Here is a 16,880-nt window from a genome sequence, read left to right as displayed (position 1 = left end):
CCTCTTCAGTTGTGTTTTTGATTCCTGTTAGTTTCGAGGTATGTGTGTGTGTGCAGAATAGCATAACTGTGCTCTGAGGCAATGCGAGCAGTATGGGCCAGAACTGCTCTCCCAACAGCACCTATTTGTATACTTGCCCTGCTACATGTGCTACGTGACAGTAAACTGAATTGTTAGTGAAGTAGGCAGTGTGCTTTACACTGGCCTCAACTGTTAGTCATGTATTTCATGTCATTCAAAAAGTAGTTATGCTGTAGATAGTGGAAACTATCCTTTATAGGATATTCTACCTGCATAACACATATGTGTTTCTTGATCTATAATAAGAATTACTTTATAATGTATTTTTAAAAAAATATTATAAACCACGCCAAAAATGTTCTTTTCTTTCAGTTTTGTTCATATGGCAGTCGCTTAATGGGAAGAGGGTACTATGTCTTTGATAGAAGATGGGACCGTTTTCGATTCGCACTAAACTCCATGGTAGAAAAACACTTGAATTCACAGATGTGGAAGTAAGTGAGAGTTTTATACTTGGTCGGCAGTTTAACATTTCTAATTTTGTAAAACTTCTAAATCGGGCGCTCTGTGAGAAGCATTTTTAAAGTTACGTTAGCATTAAATTATGAGAGTAATCTGAGTACAAGTTCTTACTTTGCAGTTAAAGAATATGCAACACAACAGCAGACCAAGCTTCTATTCTGAAATAATTTTCTGTCCGATTTAGGAGTTCTTTAGTCCCTACGTGTCAGGGGAGTAGTTCTGTTAACGTTTAAGCGCACTGATACTCTCTGGGTTTGGAGGTATGTTTTGGTATATATAGCTGCATTACACACAGGCTGAGACTTGGTAAGAGGCTCCCAAGTTATTCTCAAAACCAGGGACATGGTAGTAGAGACACAGAGACTCAAACGCTCTGATGCACCCCATCTTACTGACCGGGCAGAAGTCTCTCTACTTACCATACATATCCTGCATGTCAAACAGGTATTTTCTGTGCTGCTAAAACAGCTCTAGAGACCAGTCAGCAGCCTATGCAGAGCATAGTCGGGGACCTTTACACACTACTCTTTCTTTTCCCTCAAAATTGGATGGGAAATTTCTTTATACTTGTATCACCAAATCCAATTTCGTCTTCAGCATTTGGTCCATAAGATTCTTGGGCTGTGTGAGAAGGAATTCACTAGATCCTAGCCTCAAGATAACATACACTCTAATGATGGCTGCATATTGAGCACACAGCACTTCTGTGTCACATACCCAGTTCCCAAGTCTTGCGCACATGCATGCATTTAAATAGACTGTACCACTTCAGTAAATTAATAATAATATCATAAATATAAATGAAAACATAAAAAGACTAAAGGAAACAAATAAGTATTTTAAAGTTTTGTGGGATCTACAGGTCATTTTTTGTTGTTGTTATTCTGCTATGGGATGTAGATGTGTCTTCCAGTATAATGCCACTGAAGTGCAGTGTTTTGTGTTACTGTTTACCATGTCTGTGTTATATTCTTTGGATGGCAGCCAAAGATAAACAAGGTTTTTTTTTTTCTTCTTTCTTTTTTTCTTCTTTGTTTGACTAACCTGGTAACTTGATAATAACTACTACTACCCTGGGAGTATATTTCCTATATTGGAAATGGGTGGGTTTGCCGTAAAATGGCCAGTTTTGTGTTAGTTTATTGAGCTAGTGCTTGATCTGCAAGGGAGTTCTTCCTTCTAATCTTGTAAATTTGGCTGTTTACTGGAGTCTGCTGCTCCATGTTTTGCCTTCCACAAATAAAATTCATTTGATATCTCCAAAGAGAAAGATTAAAACTTTTTATCTATACTAGTTCTGTGATAGAAGAAATAAACAGGCCTTGTCTTGCTCCAGCTGAATGCAGTTCTGAATGTTTTTTTCACCTCTAGCTCTGTCTGAAGTCTCAGGCATTGCCGTGAGTTCCGCAAGTGCCTGTTTGCCCACAGGACACAAGCAGTTCTCAGTGCTTGACCCCTTCTGTGTTCTACCCTCCTCAGCCCTCCTCTGTACTGACATTTTCTCACCTTCCCCAGGCAGGGCCACGTGTGAAGCTGCTGTTTTAAAACGTGGCTTCTGCAGCTCCAATCTGCAGTGGTGGCTCATCCAGTCGAGCTCCTGTATTTGGGATTTGGTTTCTGATAAAACACTAACATCCCAGAAAAGAGTGACCAGGAATACTTCTCTCAGGGCACAAGTTTCGCAAGAGATGTTATGGAAGTCTGGTTCTTTGCTAGCACTGGGCTGTATAAAGCAGTGAAAGACATACTGTTAGTGGCTGAGTAGAAAGGAAAATGATTATATCCTACGAATTTCACAGACGATATTACTGTGTTTTATTCTCCGAATAGTCTGCAACTAGTTACAGAGCTTACCAAACATTGTTCAATACTCTGGCAACTTTCCTAGCTACTCTTGACTAACTATCCCTAAGATGAGCGCTTGGGAATAGTGCATTGGGAAAGGGGTGAACCAAGTTACCTCTTTAACCTCAGTGCTAAAGTGATTCACAAACGCCAGAACTGACACAGTTGTGACCCTAGGCAGCCTACCTTTGAAGTTGAGATTAATGTTTAAGCTGTTCAACAAGGTGCACTTTCCAAGCAAAGCACATACAATGAATGAAACGTAGTGAAATACAGTGCTTATAGGTCTGCCATCAGGTGTTTTATTTGCATTTTGGAATTGTTTTGTAAAATAGGAGTGGAAAAAAAGGAAGCTAACTCTGTAAGAAAGTGATTAAATGGCAACTTCATACATCTAAGAGCCATGTGCTGAAGTGGAGGATGGAGCAGTGTAGGTGACTGCAGAGTGTAGAGTCACGTGCTGTTACAGAATTTAGTTCTTTACCAAATCTCCACGATCTCCCCTACCTTCACAGTATTAGTGTGCCTTCAAGGACATTTTTAGGAAAATGCACTTCATGATCCAGCCTTACTGAATCCTTACAGTATTAAAACACGTGGGTCGGTGTTTTTGTTTGTTTGTTTTTGCATTAAATCCCTAAGAATATTTGAATTGTACGTTTAAGAAGGCGAACAAAAATCAGACAATCAGATCAAAAAAAAATTGAGCTGTTGCATACTACAGAACTTATTTACCAGTTTTGCACTGTGAATATTAAAGATTCGGAATGATCTAGGTTTGACTTTTTAAAGAATTTGCTCCTTTCAGGAAGTTATTTCCCATCTGCGTTGCTTAGGTATCAGTTTGTCACAGGCATTGAAACCACTTGTTTTGTTGCTTTTTCCCTCTCTCCTGGACGCCTGCAGGAAGATCCCTCCTGCGGCCGACAGCCCCATGCCTTCCCCAGCAGCACACGCCTCCACTCCGTTCCCAGCCTCAGTCCTGCAGCCTTTCAGCAACGCCAGCGCCGTGTACATTCCCTCGACGCCCATCAGCTCCCGAATCTCCTCCTCGTACATAATGACATCAGCCATGTTACCAAACGCAGCCTTCGTGACGACCTCGGACACCAATTCCATCATGTCACACACTACAGCTTTTCCTCACGTCGCTGCCAGTTTAAGTATCATGGACTCGACTTTTAAGGCACCGTCAGCTGTGTCACCAGTGCCAGCAGTCATCCCTTCCCCCTCTCACAAGCCATCCAAAACAAAAACCAGCAAATCCTCCAAAGTCAAAGACCTGTCGTCTCGTAGCGATGAATCTTCAAGCAACAAAAAGAAAAAGCCGCAGTCGTCGTCGTCTTCGTTATCTCTGCAGACATCTTCCTCCTCATCGTTTTCAGGGTCCCACAAAAAGAACTGTGTCCTGAACCCCAATTCAACTTTGAACTCCTATCAGGCTGCATCTTCCTACAACAGCATGTCTGTGCACAACACGAACAACGGAACGAGCCCACTCAGTGCCAAATCGGAGCCCTCAGGACGGACTTCCTTATCGAGTAGTTCCACGGACTCAGTAAAACACATGAGCATGGTAGTAAGCAGTATTGACTCCTCTGCTCTGTCTGTATCTTCTCTTGTGCATCACTCGGGGGACCACTCCCTGGGAGCACATAATGCAGTGTCTTCTCTACCCCTTTCTTTCGACAAATCAGAAGGAAAAAAACGTAAAAACTCTAGTTCTAGTAGCAAAGCCTGTAAAATCACTAAAATGCCTGGTATGAATAGTGTTCACAGAAAGAGCACTGCCAACCTTATCTCTGCGGTGCCAGATCCTACAAGCAGCTCCATCTCTCGGCAGGTAAGGAACTCTTCCAGTTGTTTTCTTGCAGGTCCTGTTTGACTTATTTCAATGATTTGTTGCGTTACGAAAAAGACACAATAATATTTGCCTCAGATTGTTTTTTATATTCCATAGGTTAATACAGAAACATATTTGTATTTATTTTGTACCCATTATGAGAAGATGCTTTGAGTGTACAAAAAGCATTTATACTCTATTTTAATATTTTTTTCAAATTTAATTTGATTTTTCATACTAAAGTAGACATTTGCATCTTTTAAAGTTAAGGTGAATGTCCCAAATGGTTAAATAACATAGAGAAATTAATTTCTTATCTCAAATCTGCTCTTTCTGAAATAAATAATCTGTTGCTAAAACAGGAAGATGAGAGTCAGCTTTTCTGTTCATTTAATTTCCCAAACTTGTTGCTGGTTCATTTTGTAATGTTAGGCAAGTCAACTTGTCTCTCTCCTGTGTAAAACCCATACCTCTACCTTTTCCTGTGGGGGAATGTGAGACTCGCCACAGGACTCAGATGCTGTTTCCTGTTTTCCAGTGAAAAGAATTAAAAAATAAGAAGTTAAAATCCTGATCAGATGGCCTTTAATAGACAGGATTTGGGGTTTTTTGTTTAAGTGTGCCGTTCTTCAGAATATCAAAATCACTGCGACAGATAAGGTTGCAATCTCTTATGTCATGGTCACCAGCTATTTTTTCTCCTCAAACCATGATGCTGTATAAAGACAAAAATATGATATGTGAATTGATAAATTTTGGTGAAACACTGTCAATATTATCTGTGTAATTCTGCTGATGTGTCCAGTACTCTCCAGTGTAGAGAAAACAAAACTTGACCCTGACCTTGAGAAGGCAGTGAAGTGGGATGCATTAGAAAACTCAGATTGGGTAGTTGAAGACACTTTTTTGCGTGTTTTGTTTCTGAATCATCATGAAATTCTCAGTTCCTGAAGCCATGGGTGATAAAATGAGATTTGGAAATAGGGTAATATCTTAAGCAAGGCAATCCATAGATGTCACTAGGAGACAGAAGTGGAAGAAGTGTTGGAATAAGGAAGACCTGACCCCTTTGCAGCAGAGCGTGATGGTCTCGGCGGGGATTAACAAGTACCCTTGTCTTCCCTGCTCCCTGTAGAGATGCAGCTGAGTTGATTTGTTTGGCTTTTAAAATGGCAAATGGTGTTGTCTTTTCTCTTCTGAACCTTTTAAATCCATGTCCTGCAATCAGAACTAATGTTTAAGTCACCAAAGTCACTGCATGGTGCTGCAAATTCGTCTGTCCCACACCCAATATTTGAAATGTAAGTGTATCCCAGAAGATTACCTTGCCCTGAGACGCAGTGTCTCAAATGGCAAGAAAACAGTAAGTGCAGGTTGTTACTTCTGTAAATACCTGGTTTTAAGAAAGGGGCTGCATCCTCTTTGCTCAGGTATGTGGAGGGTATCTTAGGTTGTACAGATCATTCAGATTATTCCAGAGGCCCTGAGTTAAAAATCCAGCTGTCCCGGTGACTCGGCATTTGCGCTGGGATACTCCTGTTCTGGTCTGTGCAAATGGAATGTGTGGTTCAGCCTGTTGCACAATAACCAAAGTCAAGACACCATCAAGAATCCACCAGAGGTCATTTCCTAATATCTGTGAATAGTTTAAACTAATAATCTGCCCTTAAGTGAAAGGCTACATATACTGTTATGATATGAGGTTATTTAAGCATGTTAAATTTACATATATATATACATGTATATATGCGAGTGTGTGCTGCACATGTGTGTGTGTCACTTCCCTCTCAGTGCTGCCATTGGAGCTAAACTAATGACTACCCTGATAGCAACACTAACAAGCAAGAATAGAAGGCAGAGTGGAGGCAGTTTGTTGTGTTTCAGATTTCTGTTTGGTAGCCAGTTGTCCCTGTGACAAGGATGCTGATAGATATGCTACACACAATAGGCATTTTCTACTTTTTTTTTTTAATTTGTGCTGTAAACAAATTATATTTGTACACACTTAAATGTATGGGTCAAATAATGTTGTATATGCTCTACATGTAAGAATTAAAACTCAGGAAATAGAATATTTTAAATCATTTTTAAGCTCTATGATTTTGATTTTCCGTGTTCTAGAAATGAAAACTCAGTAAAAAATCCACAAAAGAAAAAAAAAAGGTGCCACTTAGAATCTTGCTCCTGTTCCCCAAGGTGATAAGATAAATTAAATTAGGAGAGGGAGAGCAATGGAAGAAGCTCAAGTGATGGGCAATAGGCCCTGGAGCTTCTCTAGTCTAATTCGAGCCTGACCCAGGTAGATGGTAAGTGGAAGTGTTCATCGTTTGATTTTGAAGTAGTCTTCACTTTAAAAGAAAACAGCTTGACTCCTGGCATCATCCAAATCCTTTTGCAAAGGGCTTCCCATCGTTAAAGACCCAAAACATCCAGGAATTGGTCCTGGTTTTTATGGAGTGTCACAGCCGCTTGGCATTGGCCCGGCTCTGCCTCCTGCTCCAGGTGCAGCCCCTGCAGCTCTGCGTGTCCCCCCACCATGAGCACCCTGGTGGGGGGTGTAAAGAAGATTGGAAATGCTGAAAAATTGTGGCCTTTGTGCGTTTAACCTGCTGATATTACTCAGGCGCAGGTTTGTCACAGCGTTCTCAGTGATCAGGAAGGGCTCGACAAGGTTGCGAGGCCATTTGTCAGGATTTGCACATGGAGAAATCTTGCAGGATGTTTTTGCCTAGCAAAGAGCAGTGTGGCACACGAAGGCCCTGCCCTTCTGTCCTTGTGCACCACAGCAATGGACTCTTATACCTCAAAACTGACCACACGTGAAAACTGGATGCGTTTCCTGGGGGCAGACTGTGAACAGAGACCTGTTCTGAGCAGCCCCAGGAGAGAGGGCAGTCCTGTGGGTATGGCAGCGAAAGCTGCCTTGTTCAGTATGAATCAAATGGCAAAATAACAAATGATGTTGCAAAAGGAGAAAAACAGTGTTGGTCCAACCCCCCAGACCAGCGTCCACGTCCCATGCACTCCGGAGGAAACTCTCCCATGCATTTCTCACCACATTAAAAGACAGGTTCTTGCCTGCCTCCATCAAATCCTCTCCATCATATTATTGAAGTTGAAATTACCTGAAATGCAGTGACCATGCCAGTAATTATTCACAAGGCAGCCATGCCCATAGGCAGGTGTCCCTAGTTAGTCGTGTGTGAGCCCTTTGATCCCTGGAAACTCTTCCTTGGCTCTGTGACCATCTCCCCTCTTTGTGCAGCAGTAGAAATAGCTGCAGCTACTTGTGGGTCACTGTAGGAGAGGAAACAAAAAGAGAAATTGTCTTTGTAGAGTGTTATAATCCCTCAAGAACTGAAGTATGCAGGTGGGAAAGTTTTATTAGAATATTTTAACTGGGTACTTTATAAATGTGTGTATATATGCACTCATTCCCAAGGAAAATCTCTGATCCAGTAAATTGATAAAACTGCGAATTTAAACCTCTGGGGCTTGACTCTCCTGCTTTCCTGTGGCTCGACTGAGCGAATATTCAGGCTCTCTCTGCGGAAGAAAGCAGAGTAACCTGGGGCCTCTCCTTGGTGCGTGGCCGCTCGCTCAGCCCCGCTGCGCTGCGGCCGCCGCCACCGCAGTGCGAGTGCCCCGCGCGAGGGGCCCGGCCCGGCCGCGCGCCTGCCGTGCTGGGCAACCCGCGTGCTGGCCCGGCCTGCAAGAGTCTGTTTAGCGTCTGCAGGCACCGAGAGCCAACTGTGATTCTCTGTGAAGAAGTATGTCTTAAAATGCGCGAGAGCAAAAATGCCCGTGTTCCTGTGCAGAGCAATTAGTGCCACTTTACCCAGGAAAGAGAAGGCCTTGACTAGCACCTGCCTTTCGAGTGACGAATACTCCTCTCAATGCTGCTCAATTAATGTCTTTCAGATTGGAAAAAACAGCAGTGTAGCTTTGTCACAATCCAGTCCTTCGAGTACATCAAACCCAGTACACAACAGACAAGTAAGTGGCTTTAAAAAACAGATGTATTTAGTCTTTCAAGTGGTTTTGAAATATTTTATATTGTAAAGCCTTAAAATACAATCTCTAAATACGTTTCCTTATAAATTGAACCTTTTTTTTCAGTGAACTAATACAATTTTTTTTCCTGGTCATTTAATATTTTTTGCAGCTGTTTTCCCCTCCGAGGTTTATGAGCGTGTTGCCTTTTGCTTGTTTTCCACCACCTGCAAAAGGCCTCGGGTTATCTTAGTGCTGCCCCTGGGTCGTCCTTTGGGCGTTAAAAAATCAGCCGGCAGCAGCAGCAGAAGCTGCAGCCCCTCAGGGGCCGGCTGAGCCGCCGGCTCCAGCCCAGCTTCTCCTGTCCCCAGGCTGGCACGGAACGGGCAGCCCTTAGAAACAGACACAAAGGGAAACGGGATGTAGAGAAGGTGGGATTTGGCTGTTGAGCAAAACTAAACTCAGGATCCAGCTGAATTCTTCATAACCTGTGAGAAGTCCTTGTGGCTCCCAACGTGCCTATTTAGCTCACGTTAGTTTTGAGTTAGATCATCCCCACTAAAAATACTCTGAGTCACTCCCATCTTGTGATGAACTGCTAAATAATATATTTTTTCTCTTTTGTTCCCTGGTGCAAAGGAAAGAAGAATGAGTACACTTAAAAAAAAAAAAAAGTATGGAAAATCCATTCACACCAAAAGTCTCTCTAGACTGGCATTTTTTTTTGAGTGAGACACTGTTACCAGCTGCTGGTAGCAGACACGATGAATCTATTTTGAAGTACAACCCTTTTTGCTTTAACCTACTCCTGTACTTGTATAAAATACTCCCTACCCAAAGAGCAGAGTTTGTTGGGTAACTGTTGCCTGGATCCCATGGGAAAACCTAAGAGCACAAAACATTAATTTTGTGGCAGCCTTATGTAAACAGAGGCTATTGCTGAACTTTTCAGCTGCCCGTTTCTGTAACTTTATGAAAAACAGGAGTGTTTGCTTGTTCTTGGCCTGAGAGAGTCTTTAGTATTTCTCTCAATTTGGTAGTTGAAACTAGAGCTTAGAATAAGAAATTAAATGCAATGTATTAAGTTGTATTAAATGGTTGCTTTTTTAAAACCCTAATATTGAGTTTTAGTATTTAAACCATAAATCATGATAACCTACTAATGAATGCTTGTCACTACCAAAATAAACCTGAGTGGCTTTTTGACAGCTCTCATCTCCAGTTTGGCCGTTGTGTAGTCTGGGGATAAACCCTTGGTTTGAAGCTGCCCAGCTGGCAGCCTGAGCCGTGTGCGAGTCCCCGGCTCGTCGGACCTGCACGCGCTGCCTTCCCTGGGGAAGCAGCTGCTCCGTGTGCGGAGCAAAGGGGCAGCTGGAAGCTCGAGGAGATTCTTGTTCCCAAAGAAACAGGAGCGGGATCCGCAACGTGCACAGGCCGTTGCCGTCAGTTCATACTGACCGTGCACGGTGCTGTGTCTGTGTGAGAGCTGAAGAAGGATTCATTTACGTGAAAGCGTGCCTGATTTTCCAATTATTGGTGGTTTAATAAAATACTTTTTTTTTCCCTACAAACCCTACAGGTTTTGTAATGAACGTTAATGTTATTTTTTTTGCAGTTGCACAAATACAAGCCTGCTTTGCAGTCCGATTCACAGTGCCTGTTGCCACTGTGTGCTGAAAGGTTGTTTCCTCCGGACTTTAAATAATCACATGCTTTTGTCCTCATAGTGCTTTCAGGTGCCTGAATGTGTTACTACTTCAAGACCTCTGTATGTTCTGGGTTTTAAATATTGAGGAACTAGGTGGTTATTTTAAAGGAAGGTGAGGACACTCGTGCCCGAGGGTGTTTCCTGAGGTGCTGAGTACAGGAGCTGTGGAGGGGAAGACCCTTCAGACCTGTTGACCGACTGCTGTGCTCTGCATGTCCTGACACGCTCTGCTCATGCACGCCAAGTCCACCTCCAAAACCAATTCCAAAAGGAAATGCCTTGTTTATTCAAAGCAGCTCCTTTTCATAAAGGTCTCATGTAATTAGAGTCCTGGGTTTGGGGTTGTTTTTGCTCTTTTTTTCTTTAATAGGCATGGAAATTAACTTGGTAACTTAAAATCAACTCCTGCGTTTAGGCTTGTGCTAGGAGATAAAGATGTTGTTAATGCCCTGAAAGACATTATGGGATTTTAAATGTGGCTCTGGTTTCTCTTCCAGAAGACGTCAAACCGGACCGGTCGGATAAGGACTCTTCCATGACAAGGAAAAGGAACCAGCCTATAATCTCCAGCTCTCAGCAGCCCTACTCCACAGGGTTTTTCTTTTCTATGTCCTGCAAGTGAATTTAACCTTTTATGAATTTGTGGTTTTAAAGAGAATTAAATTTACAGAAAACCGTAATAGTGATTTGTTTAGTTTTTCACTTGTACTTGCCACTGATCTGTGCGTTCTGCTTAATTATGTTTCCTGCCTTTTGAAGCTGTTGGCGTTGCAATGCTCCCGTAGGTTCCTTCTCACGACGCATTGGGCATTCCAAAAAAATAAAATCACATCATGATTGAAATTTATCTCCAAATTTCTTTTTTTTTTCACTAAATAAGAACTACAGTAATTCTGTATTTAAGCTTGTCCTATGGATAAGAATTGGGTGCATTTCTCAGCAATTTGCAAACAGCTGGGGCACTGCAACTTTAGGGACTACTCCTGACTGGTGCTCTGTACCCACAGCATTTATTAATTCCAGTGGGAATTCTGAGTGTTTGGCCTCTTCCAGGATCAGGTGCTTAAGGAATCTATACTTCAGTCAACGCATAGAGGATTTTTGCGCCAAACGGCAACTAATGTTAGCAGAGGCTCAACGCAGAAAATCCCCGTATCTTGATGGAGTTCTAGATCCTTAAGATCCTAGTACTTGATATCTGAAGTAAACAGTTTGGGTTGGCAAGGACAGCAGGTGAGCAGATTGGCTTGCGTTGATAGAATTGCACTGACAGTGTTTCTTATAGGATTACTGAATAATTTTTTAATAAAATATAGATTTTATAATCAGGAAACCAATACTAGGTACTGGAACAATAGTACAGAGGAGTTAATTTTTATTTCTACAGTGTTAAAAGTGCACTTATATGCTGGTTTATTTACATCTTTGGGAAAGGCGAGAGACTGCAAATAGGGAGATTATTACTACTTTCTTTTTTAAAAAAAGAAGGCTTAAGGCAAATTTTAAGACTTAAAATGTTTAAGCAATTATAAACAAGGCTAGACCCTTTGAAAAAAGTTTAGAATATTCTTAAAATAAATTTTATAGTGTTAATTTTGTAATAATTTATGTTTTGCTATACTTCAGAGCTAACTGACCGGAATAGTTTCAGAAACAGTATGAAACTTAGGAAAGTTTAAGCAATGTTTATATTTTTAAAATGTTCTTTGAATTATGTTTTTATTGTACATTTCTTCAGACTGAAAAAATGTGTACATATCTTTGTTAGTTTTGCACAATTTTGTCTTGTTCAGTTTTAGGAGCAGTACTATGTTGATCTTTTTTTTTTTAATTTATTTTGAGTTACGAAACTGCAGGAGTTGAAAAATCTCAGTAACAAAGTCATCCTCTGTAATCAATGAACTGCTATTGCTAGTTGTGGAGGGAAAACAGTGGTTGTGAGATTCAGTGGTTGCTTCTGAGAAATAAAACTAGTCCATTACTGAAGGAGCAATTTTGTAGTTTTAGGAAGTTTTATCTCTTTCCATGCATCTTTTAATTGGAAAGCTGGAATATGAAGCCTGTCCTTTGAATGCTGCTTTATTTTTTTTTCCAATGGCTTACACCTACAGCATTTCAGGAAAGCTAAGCACCAAGTAAAATCCCACAGTATTCTTTCATCATCAAAGAACTGATATTTAATTTTATATATATATATATATATACATATATATATAAAATTTCAGCCTGAAAAGCGAAGTGGAAATAAATATTTGAGGAAAAAAAAAAAAAGGATATGAACTGGACCAGCCTATAATGCATTATTAGCGTAGCATTCAGTCGGTAGTTATTTTTCTTCCCCATTTGCCTGAAAATCTTGTGATTCGTTTCCAGCAATAGAGGCTCAAAGCTTTGGTTGTTCCACCCGCACTGCATAGGCCCGTCAGCCATACGAAGCGACCTGGATAACTTGTATGCCTTCTTTTGTATCGATGTAACAGTTGTACATAGTGCTGATCAACCTTTGTAGAGAATAGTTTATACAGCATATTCTATTATTGCTGATTCTCAGTGAACTATTGTTTTAAAGAAAAAGGAGAAAAAAAGAAATTTTTCTATTTACACCTTATATTTTGTTATGCTGTTGACCCATGGCACTTTAACAAAACTCTGTGGGTTTTGCATAGCTGGTCAGTCATGGGGTATATTAAATAACTGTTGTTGCACAGAAATGAATTTGCACCTGCTATATTGTGCTTTCCTACTACAGATTTTAGAACCTTTTCCAGAAGACTTTTGAAGAAAGCATGTCCAATCATTCTAAAAAAAAATGCCATACTTGTACAGCCAATTTCTTTTCTACAATCCATATTTTGTAACACTAAGTATTTTCATCCTTTGTCCTGCACCTTTACGTATTAGCAGTATCAAATAGAATTCATTCCATGCTTGTGATAATTGTAAGCAGAATAAATGTCTAAAGTAGGTGTAAATAGTAAATTCTATGGCTTACAGTTTAAAAAAAAAAAAGGAAAAACAGAACAAACGTATCTGATTGATACTGCCATGGTTCAACACCGGGCCTGGAGATATTCTCTAGTGAGCGATTGTATTTTTGTTTTTTGCTTTATTATTATTATTTTTTTTTGTAACATGGCTTTGTAAATAAAATAATTTATATGTTTGTAAGAAACAGGTGTTTGGTCATTATTTATCTTCACCAATCAAAAGTGGTATGGATTAGGATTTCCTAGTATGTGTTTCCGTTTGGAGGCTGAGGTGCCTTGCGGTGACAGCCCGTGCTGAGGGTTTGGCAGAGCAGAGCAGCTGGGGCTGCACTCACGTGTCAGGACCTGTGTCGCGACGGGCTGTGAAGTTCTGGACCGATGAAAACCTTTTTAAACCGCTTGCTTAGCTGTGTGCGTTTCTGCGTGCGTTATGGGTGTGAGAATTAGCTTTCTGGAGCTGCTAGGCATAGGAATTGTAACTTTAATTGCAATTTGAAAATATAGAACACATTTTTTTATAGTTGTCAAAAATGCAGCTCTTACCTGGACACGAAGATCCCAGTATGTGTGTAGGGCCCGTTGCAGTTAGAGAGGAGCTGGGCCTGGGCTGTCCTGGGCCGTGAGCTCTGCAGAGGGCAGCGGTTCCTCCCCTGGGGGCAGCCCTGCTCCCTAGGGAACGGGAAGGGTCCCTGCTCCGGCTCCCTGGGAACGGGAAGGGTCCCTGCTCCTGCTCCCTGGGAACGGGAAGGGTCCCTGCTCCGGCTCCCTGGGAACGGGAAGGGTCCCTGCTCCTGCTCCCTGGGAACGGGAAGGGTCCCTGCTCCGGCTCCCTGGGAACGGGAAGGGTCCCTGCTCCTGCTCCCTGGGAACGGGAAGGGTCCCTGCTCCGGCTCCCTAGGGAACGGGAAGGGTCCCTGCTCCTGCTCCCTAGGGAACGGGAAGGGTCCCTGCTCCCTGGGAACGGGAAGGGTCCCTGCTCCGGCTCCCTAGGGAACGGGAAGGGTCCCTGCTCCTGCTCCCTGGGAACAGGAAGGGTCCCTGCTCCTGCTCCCTAGGGAACGGGAAGGGTCCCTGCTCCTGCTCCCTGGGAACGGGAAGGGTCCCTGCTCCTGCTCCCTAGGGAACGGGAAGGGTCCCTGCTCCTGCTCCCTGGGAACGGGAAGGGTCCCCGCTCCTGCTCCCTAGGGAACGGGAAGGGTCCCCGCTCCTGCTCCCTAGGGAACGGGAAGGGTCCCCGCTCCGGCTCCCTAGGAACGGGAAGGGTCCCCGCTCCGGCTCCCTAGGGAACGGGAAGGGTCCCTGCTCCTGCTCCCTAGGGAACGGGAAGGGTCCCCGCTCCGGCTCCCTAGGGAACGGGAAGGGTCCCTGCTCCTGCTCCCTGGGGAATGGGAAGGGTCCCTGCTCCTGCTCCCTAGGAACGGGAAGGGTCCCCGCTCCGGCTCCCTAGGGAACGGGAAGGGTCCCTGCTCCTGCTCCCTAGGAACGGGAAGGGTCCCCGCTCCTGCTCCCTAGGGAACGGGAAGGGTCCCCGCTCCTGCTCCCTAGGGAACGGGAAGGGTCCCCGCTCCGGCTCCCTAGGAACGGGAAGGGTCCCCGCTCCGGCTCCCTGGGAACGGGAAGGGTCCCTGCTCCTGCTCCCTAGGGAACGGGAAGGGTCCCTGCTCCTGCTCCCTGGGAACGGGAAGGGTCCCTGCTCCTGCTCCCTGGGAACGGGAAGGGTCCCTGCTCCGGCTCCCTAGGGAACGGGAAGGGTCCCTGCTCCTGCTCCCTGGGAATGGGAAGGGTCCCTGCTCCTGCTCCCTAGGAACGGGAAGGGTCCCTGCTCCTGCTCCCTGGGAACGGGAAGGGTCCCTGCTCCTGCTCCCTGGGGAATGGGAAGGGTCCCTGCTCCTGCTCCCTGGGAACGGGAAGGGTCCCTGCTCCTGCTCCCTGGGAACGGGAAGGGTCCCTGCTCCTGCTCCCTGGGAACGGGAAGGGTCCCTGCTCCTGCTCCCTAGGGAACGGGAAGGGTCCCTGCTCCTGCTCCCTAGGGAACGGGAAGGGTCCCCGCTCCGGCTCCCTAGGGAACGGGAAGGGTCCCTGCTCCTGCTCCCTGGGGAACGGGAAGGGTCCCCGCTCCTGCTCCCTGGGAACGGGAAGGGTCCCTGCTCCTGCTCCCTGGGGAACGGGAAGGGTCCCCGCTCCTGCTCCCTAGGGAACGGGAAGGGTCCCCGCTCCGGCTCCCTAGGAACGGGAAGGGTCCCCGCTCCGGCTCCCTAGGGAACGGGAAGGGTCCCTGCTCCTGCTCCCTAGGGAACGGGAAGGGTCCCCGCTCCGGCTCCCTAGGGAACGGGAAGGGTCCCTGCTCCTGCTCCCTGGGGAATGGGAAGGGTCCCTGCTCCTGCTCCCTGGGAACGGGAAGGGTCCCTGCTCCTGCTCCCTAGGAACGGGAAGGGTCCCCGCTCCGGCTCCCTAGGGAACGGGAAGGGTCCCTGCTCCTGCTCCCTGGGAACGGGAAGGGTCCCCGCTCCGGCTCCCTGGGAACGGGAAGGGTCCCTGCTCCTGCTCCCTGGGAACGGGAAGGGTCCCCGCTCCGGCTCCCTAGGGAACGGGAAGGGTCCCTGCTCCTGCTCCCTAGGAACGGGAAGGGTCCCTGCTCCTGCTCCCTGGGAACGGGAAGGGTCCCTGCTCCCTGGGAACGGGAAGGGTCCCTGCTCCGGCTCCCTAGGGAACGGGAAGGGTCCCTGCTCCTGCTCCCTGGGGAACGGGAAGGGTCCCTGCTCCTGCTCCCTGGGAACGGGAAGGGTCCCTGCTCCGGCTCCCTAGGGAACGGGAAGGGTCCCTGCTCCCTGGGAACGGGAAGGGTCCCTGCTCCGGCTCCCTAGGGAACGGGAAGGGTCCCTGCTCCTGCTCCCTGGGGAACGGGAAGGGTCCCTGCTCCTGCTCCCTGGGAACGGGAAGGGTCCCTGCTCCTGCTCCCTAGGGAACGGGAAGGGTCCCTGCTCCGGCTCCCTGGGGAACGGGAAGGGTCCCTGCTCCTGCTCCCTGGGAACAGGAAGGGTCCCTGCTCCTGCTCCCTAGGGAACGGGAAGGGTCCCTGCTCCTGCTCCCTGGGGAACGGGAAGGGTCCCTGCTCCTGCTCCCTGGGAACAGGAAGGGTCCCTGCTCCTGCTCCCTAGGGAACGGGAAGGGTCCCTGCTCCCTGGGAACGGGAAGGGTCCCTGCTCCTGCTCCCTAGGGAACGGGAAGGGTCCCTGCTCCTGCTCCCTGGGGAACGGGCAGGGTCCCTGCTCCTGCTCCCTGGGAACGGGAAGGGTCCCCGCTCCGGCTCCCTAGGAACGGGAAGGGTCCCCGCTCCGGCTCCCTGGGAACGGGAAGGGTCCCTGCTCCGGCTCCCTAGGGAACGGGAAGGGTCCCTGCTCCTGCTCCCTGGGAATGGGAAGGGTCCCTGCTCCTGCTCCCTAGGAACGGGAAGGGTCCCTGCTCCGGCTCCCTGGGAACGGGAAGGGTCCCTGCTCCTGCTCCCTAGGAACGGGAAGGGTCCCTGCTCCCTGGGAACGGGAAGGGTCCCTGCTCCTGCTCCCTAGGAACGGGAAGGGTCCCTGCTCCTGCTCCCTAGGAACGGGAAGGGTCCCTGCTCCTGCTCCCTGGGAACGGGAAGGGTCCCTGCTCCTGCTCCCTAGGAACGGGAAGGGTCCCTGCTCCGGCTCCCTAGGAACGGGAAGGGTCCCTGCTCCGGCTCCCTGGGAACGGGAAGGGTCCCTGCTCCGCTCGGGAGCCATCTGGAGAGTCAGTCCTGGAGGGACCCTGGGCAAGAAGCTCCCGCTTCGTGCGTGGCCCTTTTGGAGGCAGGAAGTTGAGCTGCAAAGTGGAGGGTTTGTGCAACCACTCGGAACAGGTGGGAAAGGTGGATAGTTGTCCTGTATTGGAGATAACAGTACTCGAAAGGGGCAAATTTTGCCTTCCAGGTGAGCAGCTTTTT

The 16,880-nt window shown here is 46.3% G+C and overlaps 1 protein-coding gene across 6 annotated transcripts in view; it reads left to right on the top strand.

Moving 5' to 3' along the window:
* ATXN7L1 (ataxin 7 like 1) overlaps positions 1-13,104 on the top strand; it is a 99,711-nt gene extending 86,607 nt beyond the window's left edge. For 4 of the 6 annotated variants that reach the window (XM_088533198.1, XM_010219400.2, XM_088533200.1 and 1 more), the window contains 4 exons: positions 394-515; positions 3,295-4,231; positions 8,153-8,227; positions 10,430-10,612. In XM_088533198.1, the coding sequence (XP_088389324.1) occupies positions 394-515; positions 3,295-4,231; positions 8,153-8,227; positions 10,430-10,471 (1,176 nt within the window). In that variant the 3' untranslated portion in view covers positions 10,472-10,612. Of the gene's footprint in view, positions 1-393; positions 516-3,294; positions 4,232-8,152; positions 8,228-10,429; positions 10,613-10,939 lie in introns of those variants that run through there. The other 2 variants (XM_088533203.1, XM_088533199.1) reach the window with 2 other exon arrangements.
* Positions 13,105-16,880: the final 3,776 nt, after the last annotated feature.

Source organism: Tinamus guttatus, unplaced genomic scaffold (assembly GCF_059628265.1).
Source record: "Tinamus guttatus ecotype Peru unplaced genomic scaffold, ASM5962826v1 Tinamus_guttatus_pri_ptg000489l, whole genome shotgun sequence".
Classification (NCBI taxonomy): domain Eukaryota; kingdom Metazoa; phylum Chordata; class Aves; order Tinamiformes; family Tinamidae; genus Tinamus; species Tinamus guttatus.
The sequence above is the reverse complement of the archived record's forward strand: the minus strand, read 5'-3'. Positions and strand labels throughout refer to the sequence as shown.